We start from the raw sequence: 18,313 nt of genomic DNA, 5'->3' as shown, positions 1-18,313 counted from the left end.
TAGTCGGGGTCATATTTCAGATGTCTATGAGTTGACAGCTCCACCAAATAGTGATTTTTCCCTCTAAACTTCTCACATGGTTTCATTTCAATAAATATTCAAGTGATTCAATATTTCACCAAAAATCAAAGATTAGAGAAACAGTCCAAAAACTGAAAACAGATTTGTGTATCAGAACTTCGTTTTTTTCTTCTTTCCTCTCCCATTAATCATCCTACAACCTCTCAGATTTACCTGGTGACTCATTGCAGGGGCCCAACCTCTAGGTTGGGAACTACTGGACTAAACTTAACTTTATATAGTAGTTCAAACTAGCTCCACCTCAAGCAGCAACAACAGTAACATGCTGCTTACACACTGATGATTCAGTATTAATAATCTGTCATAAAATAAGTCAGTCAGAGGGACCAAACCACTACTTTTACTGCAATACTTTAAGTACATTTTGCCACTAATACTTAAGTACTTTTACTTAGTATAATTTTTCATACAGGACTTTTACTGGTAATGGAGTCTTTTTACATTGCTGTATTGGTACTTTTACTTTAGGATCTGAATACTTCTTCCACCACTGCAAACTATTGACATATACACAAGGGAAAAAAAGCAAGTGTGACACTGCAGAGGGAAATATGTCATGTTTATTGAAATATATAAAATGAGCCTCTTGAGTATGGCAGTATGTTGCAAACAGTTTGCTGATTCCAAAATATATCAATAGTACAAAGATGACTGTAGGAATACAAAACATAAACATTGTAGCCCGTATTTGACTGGACAGCTGCATGCATGCATGAATGAATCCTGTGACTTACACCTATAAGCATTTCACATAATTTCCCTCAACCAGTTATTTACACTGTAGGCATAGTAAAGCTGTGCTATGACAACACATAGCCATTATCTTATATGTACCATAAATGGGGTCAAACATCAGAGTCTTTTAGGGGACAAAAAACCACTTTGGCCTCAAACTACTTCTCAATTTCAGGTTTAAGTTACAATTTTTACACCTGCTCGGACTGTGAAGTCATTGAGATGTTAAATGATACACACTGACAGAGAAGATACAAGTGAAGGATCACAACCGATGACTATGATCAACACATGTGATAGATGTACATCTCTACTACACTTGTACAGTCACTTATTCCTGGTTCCTCTTTTACAAATACTGCTGGCGTGAAAAAAAAAAAAAAAAAATTCAGAAACACCCTTCTGTTGCCTTTTTTTAATGAATGAGATATATATATATATATATATCTCCATATTTAAACTTTGGTCAACATGTAAAACTGTTACAGACAATGGCAGAAAAGTCTGAATATGTTTAACATATCATCTTCCAAGAAAAACTGGGCTTTCCATTACACAGACATACAGCTTAATTAAAGCAGGCTTGGTTTCATATGTGAATGTTACCTGTCCAGAATACACTACTGACCACATGGCTGTAAGATCCATTAATTGCAAAATCATGCTCAAAAAGATTGTTTAATTTTTTTAATATATATTTTTTTTTTTACACATATTAACCCCAATTTATTCTCATTTTTAAGAACAAACTTCCAAAACATACTTTCCCTAATGCAAGTGTCAACTTAACACCCAAACAAGTGCCCAAACACCTCTTGCTTTGACTGCTTTGCTTAAGAAAGTGAACATCTTGCTTCAGAGACCGAGATGCAAAGGAAAAAAAAAAAGAAAGGAACATTGTTCGTAAAGGATCAATAGAACCACTTAAACCAGAAACTACAAAGCACATCATCCTTGAAATAATTTCAAATCATTTGTGGCAGAAAATAAAAAGGTTTGGATCCTTGCCATTGAGCTAAATTGCTAAGTGCTCACTGACTGTACAATATGCTCTGTCTTTTAAGTGCTTTTTCCATTTAGAGCTCAATACATAAAAAAAAAAAAAAAAATAGCAACATGGCAACAGGTGAAGCAAAGCAAGAGACTACACACCCCAGTTTATCTCCCACAAACCCCAATCTGTCCACCTGCCTTTTCTTCTGCAGCTTTGTCTTGAATTATTCTTAAGAAACAGGTACAAAGACTGAGGCAACAGGGGTGGATCAACCCCAGAGATAAAGAATATTCTTACAAAAAAAAAAAAAGTCAAAAACAGTGATTAACAAGATGAAGGGAACTGGACGTCCGGGTCACTCTTCAGTCTACTTTCACCGAACATCAACGCTGGTTTGTGTCATGACAATGTTATCAGGAGAGGAACAAGGAAACTTTGACTGCCAGCATGTCCGATTTCAGGGAAACACGCTGGAGCAGAAACAGGGTGTGAGAACCTGTATGCACCCTTCCTCCTCCTGCTTATCCTCTTCCTATTGCGGATTAGTTTTTGATCACTCCTCCGTCTCCTTCGCTTACAAAACGCTTCCGCCCTCTAGTGGACAAAACACAGTTTAAAGAGCGTGTTAGTATAATATCGTAAAGGACTGTGCAATATGAAGAATAATGAAATTAGCAGATATGAAAAGAAATAAATGTTTTGCCTCTTAATCTTAATTCCTAACTAACCTGGAGGGACAGGCATCTCTCAGCTGTTTGGTGATGACAGACTCCTGGTAGCAGAGATCCACAAATGTCTCCATGATAGAGTGAGCATGCGGCACATCCAGGTTGATTTCAGGGAGGTCATCGTACACACGCTGGAAACCCTGCATGGAAAAGAGCATAAGTACAAGCTTAAATGTAGAGCTGATTAGTTAACTATAAACTCAATTGGTAGATCAACAAGAAATATTAATTATTCATGAATTGTTTACATAATTTATCAAGCAAAAAGTGTCAAACATCCTCTGGGTCCAACTTCTCTCCATTGTGAGGATTAGGTAAATAATTTGGGGTTTTGGACGATTTGCCGGACAGCAATTAGAGGACATCACATTACGCTGAGGGAAACTGTGAGAAGTGTTTTCTCATATATTCTGATATTTTAAAATCGTTTTATTAATCAATGGTAAAACAATAATGGCGAGTTACAGCCCTGATTAAATTAGAAAATGGAAATTTTGTTGTAAATTATTTCATAAAGAAATATTTCTTCAAATTAAACTACACTCATACACTTTCATACAAAAAAAATTAAAAAAAAAGGGACTGACCCTGTTCATCTGATCCACAGTGATAAGTCCCATTTTCCAAAAGGCCTGCAGCAGTTTTACCATCATATGGCTGGCAGTGTCCCCTTTCGACTCCAGCACCATCACCACAGCCTTTAAAAAAACAAAGATATACAACATAATGTGTGAAAGAGAAGTGTGCTGCACAGATGTCAAATATTAGAAAGCGACAATTAAAATGGTATTTTTAGAGATCTGTAAGTTGCACGTTTTACCACATGGTGGCAGTGTTTGCATCTACCATCTAACACTAAAAGCTACAAGACACAGTGTGAGGGAGAACAGTTAGTTTTCTTTACTTGAATTAGAGGCATCACAAATTAATATTCAGCTACAATCAAAATATCACTGAGCAAGAACATTTGTTTGGAGGACGGCAATTCCATGTTATGCAATGTGCTTCTTCATTTTAGATTGACTGATTTGGACTGAGCTGTGTTAATAGATGTAGTGCAAATGAGAGAAAAGTCTCTGCCAAAAACAAATTGTCCTTGGCAGAAAACAGAATGACTGTCACTGAAGAGATTTTTTTTCCCAGTTTTGCTTTGCAATTTGCTTGCCTGACACCCAGAGAGAAAATACTTAAAGGTTCACTTTCCTGATTTTAACTTGCATCATGTTGTCATAGTGTGGGGTGAACATGTAGGAATCTAACGCAAAAATTAAATTTTGTTTGACATCAACTTGTTTTTTTTTCTACAAATACAGGTAACACTCAATACCAACATATAATCAAGTCTTTAATACCTCATAGACCAGCTCATGGTGGAAGTGGGGCACCTCCAGCTCCCGCAGACAGCGTCCTGCCTCAGACACATCTCCTGATGTCAGGTACTCTTTAAGCAGAAGGTTCATCTGGAACAAAAAAAAAAGAAAGAAGTTGTTTTATTTTGTCTTTGTTGTTGGGATTCTGTTTCTCTGCACAGTTGAGGATACCTTATTCAACCTTTTGTGCCAAGACCTCTACCAGTACTGTCACTGGAGGAGGTTAGGTCTATAAAGCCACTCAAAACAATTTCCTTTAATTTACCCACCACTTGGCATCATTTATTTAATATGGTTATGGGTATAAATATGTATATATACACAAATTTGGGATTTAATTCAATGAGTTTATTATGTATGAACCATCACTTCACTTCACTGGAAGGCTTTCATCTTGAAACAGAGAAAATTTCTATGAAGAAAAGAAAGTATTTCATGACTACTGATGGAATAATACAATGGAAATGTGGATTGTACCATGTTTAAGTACAGATAATTCTGTTTTTCCCCCTTCATTCCCCAGCCTTTATCTTAATCTTCAAACAGAGCTGAGCATGGAGAGCTCCATGAAACCTGAAAACACCCATCTGTGAAAAGTATTTCATCAAATACTACACAACTGTTACTCCAGCAATAACCTGACTCCTTTGAGAAATAAAACATAGCACACAACAATTTGAAGTCAGTTAAAAAAGATAAAACATTTCTCTCTGTTTGGAGCTTGCTTGAATCTTTTAGTGTCTGCTTTCTTTGTTCATATTGCTTAGTTATGTCACTCGCACTGCTGAGCTGCGCACACGTCAACGAGCACTCATTCGTTTAAAACTATTTACGGAACAATTAGTCATAACACTTGAGATTGATGCAACAAGTTTAAAATCCGCTGAGCTTGACCAACACTTCAGAGTCAACTCTGGGTCTAATTCACTGAGCTGAGAGAATATGTGGCCGTCTGAGCTACAGATGCACCAATACTGATATCGGATATCTGTCCGATACTGACTCAAACAGCTGGATCGGGTATCAGTGACAATGGGCCGCTCTGGTACCGGATACCATTATTATAATAAATAACAATTCAGTAAATTTATATCTATGTATATATTTATTACATTTTGTTTTACAAAGTTAGGAAAGCAATGTTTAATTCAAGCCTGATTTTGTCTTAGACATAAAAGAATGATCCCAGTCTCTTCCACACAGTGAGCCATACAGCTTATCAATTAAACACTGGTATTGGATCGGTATTCTCTATCAGCTGATACCCAAAGCCCAGGTATCGGTATCGGGGCTGAAAAAGTCAGATCAGTGCATACCTAGTCTGAACAACAACCGAACCTAAGAAAAACGAACAGGAGGGAAATGTAATATGTGAACACACAGGGCAGTGACAGAGAAGAGGAAGAAGAAATTGAAAGGATTAGAAAGAGTGCAAGTATGAGGTCAACAACAGATTGAATCAGAAAGTGAGTGAGAGCAGCAAGATAAAGAAGTCTTGTGCCTCCTCCAGCCCATCGTGTTCCCCCTTCGGCTGCACACAACCAGGCAGGAAATCAAACCTGGACACGAAGGCCTGAGGGCTCAAGAGGTTTGCACAATGCTATATGACTGAGAGCTTACTGACAGACCAATCTCCCATTTCTAAACATCACTTAAAATGTTGCATAACTTAAGTCTACAAGATGTGCACTTGAAACTCCCACATTATCCACACCCACATTAGCAAGAAAAATTGCAGAAAATCCAGATCATGGAACAATAAATGTAAACAAAACAAAGCTGAAAACATGTGGGGTGTTCATGAACTGTGTGTGTGTGTGTGTGTGTGTGTGTGTGTGTGTGTGTGTGTGTGTGTGTTTCTCAGCTAAAAACTAGAATGTGCGTTTGTGTCGGCCCTTCCTGCACCCTCGTTTCTGCAATTCACACTTCTCAGGGGAGAAAAGTGCTCTGCTGACACAGCAACATAGCAGAGGGCTGGCCCGTGGCTCTCTACCCAGCATGCATTTCTGCCTTCTGTTTATATTACATAATGTCAACAGAAAAGCAGAGCCCGGTCAATACAAGTACTCTGACCTCAGGTGTGAAGGATTATTCAATCGCTTTTAATAAGGAAACACAAAACAAATAATTAGACATTCATTTATTTATGAGTTTACTTTTTAACTGGTTAACATTCTTGCTTACCTCTTTAACGAGATGTTTGACAGGTCTTAGTCCTCCGCCCACACCCCACACATTATCTAGGCGAACCATCGCTCTCTTCATGGACAGCAGCACTGCAGCGCGGTCTAAAGCCACTCTGAACAAAAGACCATAACCACAATGTCGTTAATATGACACAAAAATGCACATACATAAAGTCTAGTTTGTTTTAAAGAATAGTAAGACTCAAGTGGTTTCCTTTGTTCAGCACAGAGGTCCAAAATCACCAAACAGCATCATAACACAGATGTTTTATTCTATTTAATCATTATCTAATAATCACACTGTCTTATAAGAGAGGAAGACAAAAAACTATTCCTCCTATAAAAGAGAAGGAAAGACAAACAGTTTTCCTGTTGCATCAACAATCAGCATTTGCTTATCTTGCTGTTAACATTTCAAGACATCTTCTACTTTATCTGCATGTTAAACTTTGCTTGTTTTGGCTCACCTGGCATGCTCACAGTCTACTTTGCCCTTGTAACAGTCCAGGAAAGACATGGGGAGGACGTGGTCCGCTATGGCTCTGGCTATAAACTGGCCTAACATCTGAGAGACACAAGAAAAAACATCTTTTAAAAGATAAAACTAACAGGCCATCTTTTCTTTCTGCCATTACAGAAAAATTTCAAAAGAACTACTTTGAAAAAAATGACATTTTAAACAGTTACACTCTAGACTGATGTGTGTGTGTGTGTGCACCTCTATGGAAAATAAGAGTCACTTTTAATCTTTTAAGTGTGTGAAGCCCTGTAGTGTGTCCCCACCCTCTTATACAGCCAACACTAAATCAACACCACCTCAGATCCGGATCTTGATTGCTACTGACTCCTCTGCATATCATTTATACCTGTGGAGCCTCAGGTGTGTCCAGTATGAGGTCTGGCAGCTCTTTGAGCATCTTGTCGAAGGCGCGGGCCATGTCACTTTGTGACAGCAGCTTCACCGACAGATCAGACAGCAGGCGGGAGGTCAGCTCTCTGTGGCTAGCCTTGCCTTCGAGGGACAGGGACACGGCCACGGAGGAGAATTCGAACTTATGGGGGCCCAGGTTGAGCCCCTTCAGTAACATCTGACAGGAGGGAGGACACGCAGACATTAAAGATTGTTATGGAGGCAACTGATCAACTCTGAATCAATAGTGTAGTCCACAACCAGCAGTTACAGACTCAATGATCTTCGAATACATGCTCTCAATTACTTGTTTCATTCATCTACTAAACCCACCGATCCCTGATCAGTATGTAATGAGTGAACTGTAGGAAAAAAGTTTAATATCAGTTAATTTACCTGGACCTCTTTTGTGTCTCCGTGTTCGAAGTACTCCTTTACGATTGGGTTGACCATTTTTCCCAGTTCCTTCTCATCTACCTCAGGCACAACTGTTGCATAAACTGTGTCCCCCTTTAAAAAAACAGTTAAAAAAAACAACTGATAAACACAAATATTCACAACAAAGTGTATTCAAATATCTGTGCTATATTAAACATGGTCAAAGTTCACGGTCTTAAAGAGACAGGGTCTAAAACGGCCTGTTTCAGACAGAGGCTGAACTGAGGGGTTGTGTAAAGGGTCAGTATGAGTTAAATAAAGAGTTTTTTTTAACTGTATGTCATGCAAAGATATACTAGTAGAGCCCCAGATTAAAAATATAGACCTGTAAATGTGCATAATATGTCCACTTTAATATCATGGCACAATAATTTGAGATCATCATCAATAGGTTATCTTTTTCAAAATGCCAGCGTTATCTGTCACTATTCAGTCCTTCTGTAATACAGTCTAGTAACTTAAATTTGTCTCTTTGGTTTCAACACTTACATTCATGACCGCCAAGAACAGTCATAACCAGTCCAACTAACTTTACAGGTGAAGGTTTTTCTTCCCCTGGAGAACAATAGTAAGCATTGATAAAAATCTTGGCACAGATTGAAATAATTAAGCTCCTTTAAACTACAATAGGAGGATAACTACTTTTGCCTTTTAAAGAGAAGAGCTGGCTTCTATTTTGATGTCCCGTAAAATTTAAGAACATAAAAAATAATTATTGTATTGTTTTGACCTCCCCTGACAAGTCCAAATCGGTAAGACAGGAAAAAAATATTAGTATAAAGAAGGATTATAGCCAGAAGTCCAACATGCTGATTCACTTTCCTGTTTTCTGTGAAATGACGTAACAAAATAATGCTTAATGGCCAAGAACAGGCAAAAGAAAGAACCCTTTGGGACAGTTCTGCAGAAGTTTTTTTATTTAATTTCTCTACCGAACTGGATTTCAGAAGAAGATTTTGTTTTAAATGTTATCATTTTCCCAAAGGCAGGGTGACCTTTATGATCCAGAAATCTTTCATCAGGTGATCCCCTCCTCTGATTCAAAGGCCACAGTCTGCACATGTTCCACGTATTTTTCTGTACCACTCTGTCCCAGTCCCCCACTGACATCATTCCACACTGTTCCTACAACATTCAAGGCCAAATCACACTGGCTTTTCTACACAGTTCCCAAATTGTTATCAACTTTTTTTTTCCCTGACAGAAGCTCCATTTCCCACTCTGCATTCAGTCACTGTGTTCATAACTGAAGACAAACAAACTTGGCTTTCACCATCACACTGAGCATTCGCTTGATAACGGGGTTAAAGATTGAAAATACTGTTGATTGTGATGGGACAGAACCATCTGGATGAGACAATCATGTGACTGGTTGTGTTATGAATGTGCTTCGGCCAACTCCTGAGGACTTTTTGATATAAGAACAGTTTAGAGCTTTCAAATAGATTATTAAACCAGTACAAATTATTTTAAAAATATGTTCTTTGATTGTGGGCAGAAAATTTATGTCATGCAAGATACCATTTTATAACAAGAGACTAAAACACTATGCGATGCATTAGACAGACAGTTGTGCATTCAGTATGCTTGTTGTCCATGTGTGACAATCATCATCTTGTTCACAGAGAAAGAGCCTCTTTTATATACTGAGCATCCCGGCAGTTCTTCAAAATCAGCACAGTTGTTTGACACAAGAAATAAAAAAGGTGTTATTCAAATATACCACAGCTGTGATCAGTGGGCCTCTTTGAAACAAAAAGATGCTCCACACGACAGGTCAGAAGAACAACAACTGTGATGAACTGACCTCTGCAGGTGACGCTCATTCATCACAGTATGTGTGTACAACCTGCTGATGCTCAAGTAATGCCAACATTTTGCAAATAAAGTTCTCTGTTTAAAAGGTTGTCATGGTTTAAATACTTTTTTGGTTAAAATGCTATTTCACACATTTTTCATGGTTGCCTCTAGATTTTCAGTTTTCAGTGTAATGCATCTTTAACATAACAGTAAGTCCAAAAGAGAATTTTTTTAACATTCAGCTCAAAACTTAATGTCTTCGATCCCAACTCTTTCAGATGAGCATGCAAACTAAAGTATCGCTACTCTAAACTCCAAAGAGACGCAGTCTGCCAGACTCTCTAACCTGAGCAGATTCATCATAGTTGGGATCCTGTACATCAGGTTCCTCATCTTCATAAACCATCCCTGCAGCCCCCCAAACTCCTTTACCACCAGCTCCACCTGTGAGACGACAGAGAATGACAGCATGAAAAAATATGCCACAAACATATTCTGTGAGGCTCATGAAAGCAGGTCATGCAAAGAACAACGTTTCCAGCAAAACCAGTTGCCACTGTCAACACAGCACATATTTATAAGTCACACTTCATAATCAGAACCTGACAATCAGCTAATAACTAAGAGAAATATTTTCTGTGTTTTTCCATTATCATTCTAGTAGTTGAGGTTGTAACCTGTCTGTTCATTGTTGCGCTCTGGTCGTCTGAAAGCATCAAAAAGGCTGTGGAAGCCTTCAGAAAAGCAGGCGGTAGCATACACCAGTGTAACTTAAAATGTACCTTTTTTTGGCAGGCCTCTGCCTTTGCCTGTCCTGGATTTGCGGTCATTGGTGTTGACTTTGCCTTTTGGGCTGTTTGGGTCACTTCCTGCCAAGTCTCCTGACTCAGAGAAGGACTCGCTGGTAGAGTTGCGCGATGAGGACTTGCGCAGGCGTCGCTTGGCTTTGGCTTTGAGCCGCGCCTCGTGAAGTGCTTTCTCCTGGGGCGTCCAGTTACCATTCACCTCCGCCTCGTTCAGCTCGTCTTCATCATCGCCGTAGGGACGGTTAGCCTCTGTCAGGTTGTCATCCAAAGAGAACATTCCTGTGATCACAAAGAACCGTTGATAGCATGATGCAAGTTAGCACAGACATTATTGTAAAGTTTGTAAAAACACATAACAAAAAGTATGTGGACACTCCTGTTCTTTTAGTCTGGGGTTGTTTTTCATGGCTTCGCCCCTTTCATTCCAATTAAGGGAAATCTTAACGTTAAAGCACACAATTATATTTTAGAAACTAGTGCACTTTCAACTTTGTGGCAACAGTTCCAACATGACAATGACCCCACACGTAAAGAGAGGTCCATAAGGAAGCAGTTTTCCAAGTTTGGTGTTGAATAACTGAACTTGTCTGCACAGAGCTCTTACTTCAATTCTATTCAATAGTTTTAGGATGAATTGCTGCAAGTTAAACATCACTACCAAACATCAGTACCCAACGTCCCGAACCTTCTTGTAGGTGAGTGAGAGCACATCTCTGCAGGTTACAAAAAACTTGTGGAAAGCCTTGAAGAGTGAAGGATTGTGATATATGTTATATAATTTATGTAACTGTCACATTTGGGTGTAATGTTCTGGTGTCCACATACTTTATTTGGGTGTCCAAATAGTTGTGGCCATGTACCACACATAGGTAGATAGACATATATATGGTATATCTATGGGGTTTTTTTGTATATCTTGTTCTTATCTACACCGCTATGAAACAATGTTAATAAAAACAGCAGTAAAAACTTTATGGTGCAGCTCTTCTACAAAAGCTGAGGCTGGCAGTGAGCCTAACAAGGTAAATGGTAAGTTTTTGCCAGTTATTTTAAAGCCAAATAAAACTACTGTGCAAACAAAAGAAGTCAAATTTGGTAAATACTGCATCAGCCTTCAAGGGATGCATTCTGGTAAAGGTAGAAAACACAAGACAATATTTCAGCATGTTACAGCTGTAGCTAAAGAGATATACAGTCGCTCCAGATACAGTTGGTCACAACAGCTCAAGCTTGGTTTACTTGCTAATGGTGTCTAGCCTGGATTCACCTGCACTGCAAACACTGTGCATATAGCTTACTGCACAACAAAACACCTATACACCACAGCAAAAAAAACCCAGCTCAGAGTATGACACAATGCATTCTGACTGTGTGGGCTCCATATGTCATGGCCGCTTTTTGCACATCAAGCCAAAGGTCTCAAAACATAATGTAGAAAGATGGCAGCACAAATTCTCACACACACATTCTTGTGACACTCACCAGAGCTATCAGCAGCCATATAGTGGTTCAAACTGTCAAGTTACTTATTAAACTACTCCTCTGTGAGTGTGAAAAAAAAAAATACTGTATCTAGGAATAAGTCTGTCAAGCTCAGGTTGCTTCTTCAAGGTGTGGAGAAAGAGACAACAACAACAACAACAAGTGGGACATGAAGTGCTGCTGCAGGCATGGGAGGAGGGAGGGAGCAAAGGGGAACACATGCTGAAGAAATGCTGACACCAATTTTTTTTTCCCTTCCTCCGTCTTCTCGCGATCTGTCCGTCGCAGCTAGAGTGGACCTGACTACATATGGCATTGTTGGGTCCATGACTGGTCACATGACCGGGCTGTAGGAAAGGAGGAGGAGGAATGTCTGAGGGTGTAATGAATACTTAGATTCCTTATGCACAGGCCCAAATGGCAGTGTGAGGAGTTATGGGCCTATAGATTACAGGACATGTAGAAAACACACTGAGGGAGGAGGAAAAAAATGCACAAACCACAGATAAAACTAGCAATCTATGCTCATTTCTCTCGGAAAACACGAGGAAAAAAGTGAGCAAACGTGCATAAAAGGTACAGAAAGGTTGCAGCTAGTGTGTTCATCAGACTTTTGGTGCAGGGCAAACCGTTAACTAACAAACTGCTTTAAAAAGGTGCTAAAAGACCTCTAAAATGTTATTTTTGCTGAGTTGAGTCCGCTTAAGAATGTGAACAACAAATGAAAAGGAACCTCCTTTGAGCAAAGTGGGACACCTCCCTGAATTAACCTGTTGAAGGAAGAGCAGCGCCACACCCTTGGCCTTCAAAAATCAGTAAACAGCCGACCATGTGTCACCTCCTCCTTCAGCTCCTCCTCCTTCCCTTATGTAGGCTACAGGGGCTGCCAGCACAGTAAATTAGGAACTAGCCAATGGCAGCGTGCCAAACACACGACAGGCCAATTGGAAAAGAGCGGAAAAACGAGAAGGCAGAAAAAGTCAGAAACGTTTGCCAAGACGAGAGTTGCAAAACAAGCACTTAAAATGCAGCCAGGCTAGCGAACTTTTTAAAAACACGGCAAAGATCGTGTGTTTTGTAGTGCAGAGATTCACTGCAACTGCTGAAAGAATTATTTTAAGGTTTCCTTTTGCAAAAAGGTGGGTCTGTGTGTTACTGTCACAGTCCAATAAAGCTGCAGCGACCAGCCCACTCTGCTGTCTTTAACCCTGCACACCCACCAGAGTGAATCAAAATGAATACCAAACCACACAACGCTGTCATGATGGTTTTTTAAACCGCCCCCACTGTTAACCAGTTTTTAAACAGATGAAAACTGCAGCCAGATGCAGGCCAGCAGAGGACCTCTGCCCTACATGCTGTGTGGGAGCTTTCCACAGGCAGCAAGCCTGAGCAGCAGTGTTGAGGTGTTTAGTTTGAGGTATTCGTACAGTAGCAGCGAGAAGGGGGTCAGTGGAGCAGAGCTCTCACATACCTCCCTAGGGACAGACCTAGTTTTCAAAACTGTAAATGCAACTATACATATTATCATTGTCATTTTGAGGGTAATCCGTCAAATGCGCCAAAATTTTTTAAAGCCCCCCCCCCCCTTGAAAATTTTTGTTCCTTCACTTGGATGTGAGCCTCGTTGTGCAGAGTGATATATGTGCAGAGTTTGACGCTTGACAGCTGTTTCAAATCCATCTGCTGAAGAGGGGAAAGTTTCTCTGTGCTCAGAAACTTCAAGGCCAGTACCTACAAGTATGATTTGTGACATCACAACTAGTTCGGAGCCCATCATGGTCATGGTCTGCCAGTGCACAAACACTGAGAAAATGACTTTTCGGTTGGAGAAGAAGACATTGTGTGTCCGGCATGAAAAACATTCATGGACGTATATTCGTAGATTTTGGATTTTTCAATGAGGGAGAAGGAGTAGATGTAATATAATCATTTTTAACGAGATAATTGAACTTTTTGTGTGGAAAAACCATATCCGACACCGATTATTATTCCAAGCAGAGTGTTTTTTTGCATGTCATAAAACATGTCTGGAGGGGAAATCATTTTGCAGATGACACAGATCTGTTTTTCCATTTCTACTGTAAAAAGCTTTGGGAGACTCACTTTGATGAAGTCAAAACTTCAAAAAATTAGGCAAGTCTTATAAATTCCTGTACATCGAATGAGAAACAACAACAAAAGCTGCAAGCAATTGACGCACTTTAAGAACTTTTGATGACACTCCGGTGTACATCGCTCAACAAGGTTGTACATGAAGACTGGGAGAGAAGCAGAACTTTTTCTTTTATATTTTTCTTTTTTTATTTGCTGTTTTTTAATGTTTCATGCCTTTAAGTAATTTTTTTGAGACATAAGTACGTTGCCATTCTGTCTAGGACTCCATCAAAAAGAAAAAAAAAATCTCAAATCAGGAAAACACTCTGAATAAATAAAAGTCACATATAAATAGATCTTTCTCCATCAACCCACACATAGAATAACACAAGCAAAGACACATGATGTCCTCTGAGATCAAACAAGTTTCTGCACCCTATATGGTCCTGGTGAGTATTTATCGGAGGAGAAAAGGGTGTGGCTGTCCTTGAGGTTTAACTGTCATTTCAAATAATGAGAGGACAGTCTACTTTAAAACATGCTTCACAGAGATAGCCTAAACTTGTGTGCATATGGTGATTCGTGTTTAAATATACAACGGTACGAACAGGAGCTGAGGATCGGGCCACACATGCTCGACAAATAAACGCTCAAGGGTTGTATTAGGTGAAATAACGTTAGGCCTCTTTTTTTCCAGGTGGAATAAGAGGGAAAAAAAAAACTTTAAAAACTTAATGATAACTTGCCAAAACTGTAGTTGTGCTGACTGGGCAACAGGAGTAACCCTCCTGCGTAACAGCTGCAGAGCGGTAACACAGATAAAGTGCACGGGGAGGTGCGTACACAAGATTACAGCTACTCAGATAAACGGTTAAGAGTCTGATAGCATGTTGTTTTTATAAGATAATCAACCAATCACGTCTACTGATGCCCTGTAAGGCATCACGCTGTAGGGGTGGTTTGTTCGGTTTCTAAACTGAAGGACTTAATGCAAACGGATGGTGTGTGCAAACATGTATTCATGAACGTATGTGGGGGTGGAGGGGAAACAAAAGAAGAGATGGAAAGAGCATAACATGATGTGCACTCAGCAGGCCACGAAGAGATCTGGCTTGACGTTTAAGGCAGCGGGTGTATTTATCCGAGGAGTTATGTAAATGTTCTAACAGTTGGGGCTCTACACAGGCATTAAATCAGTACCTATAGGTCACTTGTAAGAGCAAAGACCTGCTCTGTGCTTCTCCAAACACTCAACCAAACCAGACAGAGTCAGACATTACTTGATCTGTCTTTAGACCATTTATGATAATAAATTAATTATGTCTAATTTTTAGGACTTCTAGTTTATCAAGTAAAAATGCCAAAAAATGCAATCCTCCCTTGGACAATAAGTTTAGTTGTTTATTAAGGATTTTGCTTCTAAAAGCCAAATTACAAAAAGAGATTAATATTAAGCAACACAGAGAAAGGATTAAGGTGATTTCTACTAGATTAAATTATATCAGTTTGGCAGATATATCCAAACTGCACAGCAACAAGAGCTAAATGTCATAAAAATCGTCATGGGTGTGGAGGAGAAGTTATTGTATTTGCACAGACTATACCAGACCCATGTACCTCACATTAATAGCATCTCAACGTTTTCTTTATTTATTTCCAATTATTGTAAAGACAGTATGTTTGTGAGTTGTTTAGTTATGCGTTTAGTTAATGCAATCAAAAATGGTCTTAAAAAACAAACGTGCTGGTTTTAGATTTGTATTCAATGAGTTTATCAATAATTTGATGGATTAAAGCATTAAGAATTGGATGCTAAAACCAGATAACACTGAAACACGAGAAAGGTATTTGGAAACCTGAATAACCGATCATGAGGAAAGATGCACGGACCATATACAATAAGGTTTTACCCATTTCCCATACTGCTATATGAGTCCAGCGTCCAGTGACAGACCCACAACGTATGGAGGAGTTGTTTTCCCTGCTTTTCCAGCTCAGACAATAGAGTCTTTGACAGTGTGTGTGTGTGTGACCACCTCATCAACAGAGGCTGCTCGATCAAGCGTGCCTGACCTTCCTTGAGAAAAAGGGCCAGATTAACCAGAAGAGTAAAAAAAAAAGAGCCCCTATTAAACTCCATGATAATCCAACTCTTTGCATAGCTTTCATACACTATGTCCTCACTGTGCAATGTGGCCATTTGATTAAAAACACGCATCGATGTGGGAATATGCAACATGTAAGCTCAAGAATGACATAAAGAAGTTCTTGAGAGTCGTTGACAGTGTGTGTGTGTGTGACCACCCTCATCAACAGAGGCTGCTCGATCAAGCGTGTCTGACCTTCCTTGAGAAACAGAGCCACTCAGGAACACTACCATAACATACCAGTAACGCACCATGTGCTGTCTCACATGCACTGATTCTACCTCTGTGTAGAAGGTGAATGAGGTGAATCTGTTATTATAATTTATGCGTTTCAAAAAGGCAAACACAATCCACTGTTCGGTTAAAAATACAATTATCACACAGGTTGATACATTATCACAACCGGCTGCGGTGCTAACAATACATTTCTACTACTTATATAACCTTTAAATACACAGCAACGCAGAGATTATGTAAGGCTTTCCGATTGGCTCTTATAGTAGGCTATACGTGTCGACGTCACCGCCAGGCTGAGTGGAAAGCACGGAGCACAGTGTGCCATGAGCTCAAATAACATTCAATAAAAGCCACTGTGTGCAATGATCAGAAACATGACTCAAGCACTGTAAGCGTAAAGGAGAAGTGTGTGCTATAAAAAAAGATCAAAAGATGAGTTAAATGTCGAGTGCTTATCGAATGAATCAACATTGCATCCTGGTTTAAAGTGGCTGCAGGTTGAATGTGCTCTGCAAGCACTTAGCTTATCGGAAAAATCTCATTTCATGCACTAAAGAGATGTGTATTATCTGCACTGCGTGTTGGTCTAAATAAAAGATTTAAATATCCAGACTGACACATATATACACACACACACACACACTAACACACACAAGCGCGCATAAGAGATTGAGGAACTGCAACTAAATATCTCGCAAATCACTGTAAGAAGAGGAACAAAAACAGTTTTTTCACGCATCCTCTCGTGTAGCTGCAAAGAAAACAGTCTCTGTGCATAGAAACACACTCTCAGCTGCAGTCCCCCCCTTGTGTGTGTGTGTGTGTGTGTGTTTGTGTGCACAAAGCGACTTGCGGAAGTAAGCATTGTGGCCTCGTCCAATCAGGAGCGTAAAAGGGTTAAATGTAAAAACAATGACAACAACAACAACAAACATCGCGTCGAACCAGTTCAAACACGAGGAAAGTGTTAACGTTTGGTTTCTGGCGCGGTGGTGTGAAGTGGTTGTTGCACCAGTGCTCGCTGTGTGTGTGTGTGTGTGTATGTGTGTGAGTGTGTGTGTGTGTTTACGGAGCACATGGTGGAGCATGGCTGGCGCTGCAGCCCATCCCATGCAGGGACAATGGGTGAAGGAGAGCACGCCAGCAGGCCAAGTGGCAGCCCCCTGAGACTCTGCACCGACAGACGGTACAATGCAAAGGCTGAAGCGAGTCACTCACCGTCGGCTTGCTGAGCGGTGGACCACGTCTCCACTTCGGTCGCCATGACGCTCTGCTTGATTTAAAAAAAAAAATCCTCTCGGTGCTCTCCTTCTGTCGAGCTCAGCTGCAAAACCCCCCCCAAAAAACCTGCAACTCGAGCGTCTGCAGCACAAATTGTTTTATTGTACACGCAGTCTTTTAACAAAACAAGAGTCCTGCTGCTTTTTTCTTCTTCTTCTGCTTCTGCTGCTGCTGCACGGTCTCAGCTGAGGAGAACAAAAACAAAAATGGTGAAATTGAATTACCAAAAAAAGACCAGAAAAAAAAATGCTTGAAGGAGCGAAATGCAAGAGTTTTTCACTCTTCTCAGCGAATAGTAAAAACAACGAGACGCGTGGAAAGAGGGAACGTAGGGGGGGTTATAGGTGAACTAGTCGGAGAGCATTTCAGCAAACAGCCTGCTGGATAAACAAAGTCTGTTTTTAACTTTGAGAGGAGCGACCCGAGCGAAGTCACGTGGGGGGAAACGCGGGCAGGGAGTGGTCAGGAGAGGGGGTGGGTGCTGGTCCGCTCTGACCAATCACAGAGCAGGATAACCTGTCGCTGTAATATTTATAGTGTATGTCACAAACTATATGGAAAGAAGTAACTAGTAAAACATATAAACACTGTCTGTATCATTTTATTTATCTTTTATATACTTTTATCGTTTCCATTATTATATTTTTTGTCATGTGTATAAGGTATTTTGGTTGTATGCAGTTATTCTGATATGTAGCCTCCCCTTCCTTTTGTTCAAGCTGTGATGTCTGCCACATTGGTTTTGATAATAAAGATTTTACTAATAAACATATAATAATTATAATAAAATCTTATGTATCAAGTCTAGTTTTACACACTATCTGCCAGTTTTTACCTTAAAATTATGACCCAAAATATGACTTAATAGCAGCTTTTCAAGCACTGATGCTTTCATTGGCTGCTGCATGAATGGAAAACTGTTGATGATGTTATAGATGTTTGGGTGTTCTCCTTCTGTGCTTTTCTGAAGCTTTGACACCTCAGCCGCCTATTCCAGTTCATAGCAGCAGACCTGCCTGTT

General features: G+C 39.8%; 1 protein-coding gene across 1 annotated transcript; it reads right to left on the bottom strand.

Moving 5' to 3' along the window:
* Positions 1-623: 623 nt before the first annotated feature.
* Positions 624-17,721, bottom strand: pdcd4a (programmed cell death 4a). The gene is made up of 11 exons (XM_042393850.1): positions 17,230-17,721; positions 10,025-10,327; positions 9,589-9,686; positions 7,401-7,514; positions 6,961-7,182; positions 6,562-6,659; positions 6,093-6,207; positions 3,891-3,998; positions 3,126-3,236; positions 2,539-2,678; positions 624-2,404 (listed from the first exon to the last, which is right to left on the bottom strand). Exons 1-11 carry the CDS (start codon positions 17,273-17,275, stop codon positions 2,353-2,355), a joined length of 1,407 nt encoding a protein of 468 aa, XP_042249784.1. The 5' UTR covers positions 17,276-17,721; the 3' UTR covers positions 624-2,352.
* Between the last annotated feature and the right edge of the window lie 592 nt (positions 17,722-18,313).

Source organism: Thunnus maccoyii, chromosome 2 (assembly GCF_910596095.1).
Source record: "Thunnus maccoyii chromosome 2, fThuMac1.1, whole genome shotgun sequence".
In the NCBI taxonomy this organism is placed as follows: Eukaryota; Metazoa; Chordata; class Actinopteri; order Scombriformes; family Scombridae; genus Thunnus; species Thunnus maccoyii.
Note: the sequence above shows the minus strand (reverse complement) of the source record. Positions and strands in the feature narration are given on the sequence as shown.

Bases quoted from the DNA above. Each gene is read 5' to 3' on its own strand.
- pdcd4a (XM_042393850.1), bottom strand. From the start codon at position 17,275: ATGGCGACCGAAGTGGAGACGTGGTCCACCGCTCAGCAAGCCGACG. The intron at 10,328-17,229 runs GTGAGTGACTCG...TTGTGATCACAG, and splicing joins CACCGCTCAGCAAGCCGACG to GAATGTTCTCTTTGGATGAC. The intron at 7,515-9,588 runs GTTAGAGAGTCT...GTTTTTTTAAAG, and splicing joins ACTATGATGAATCTGCTCAG to GGGGACACAGTTTATGCAAC.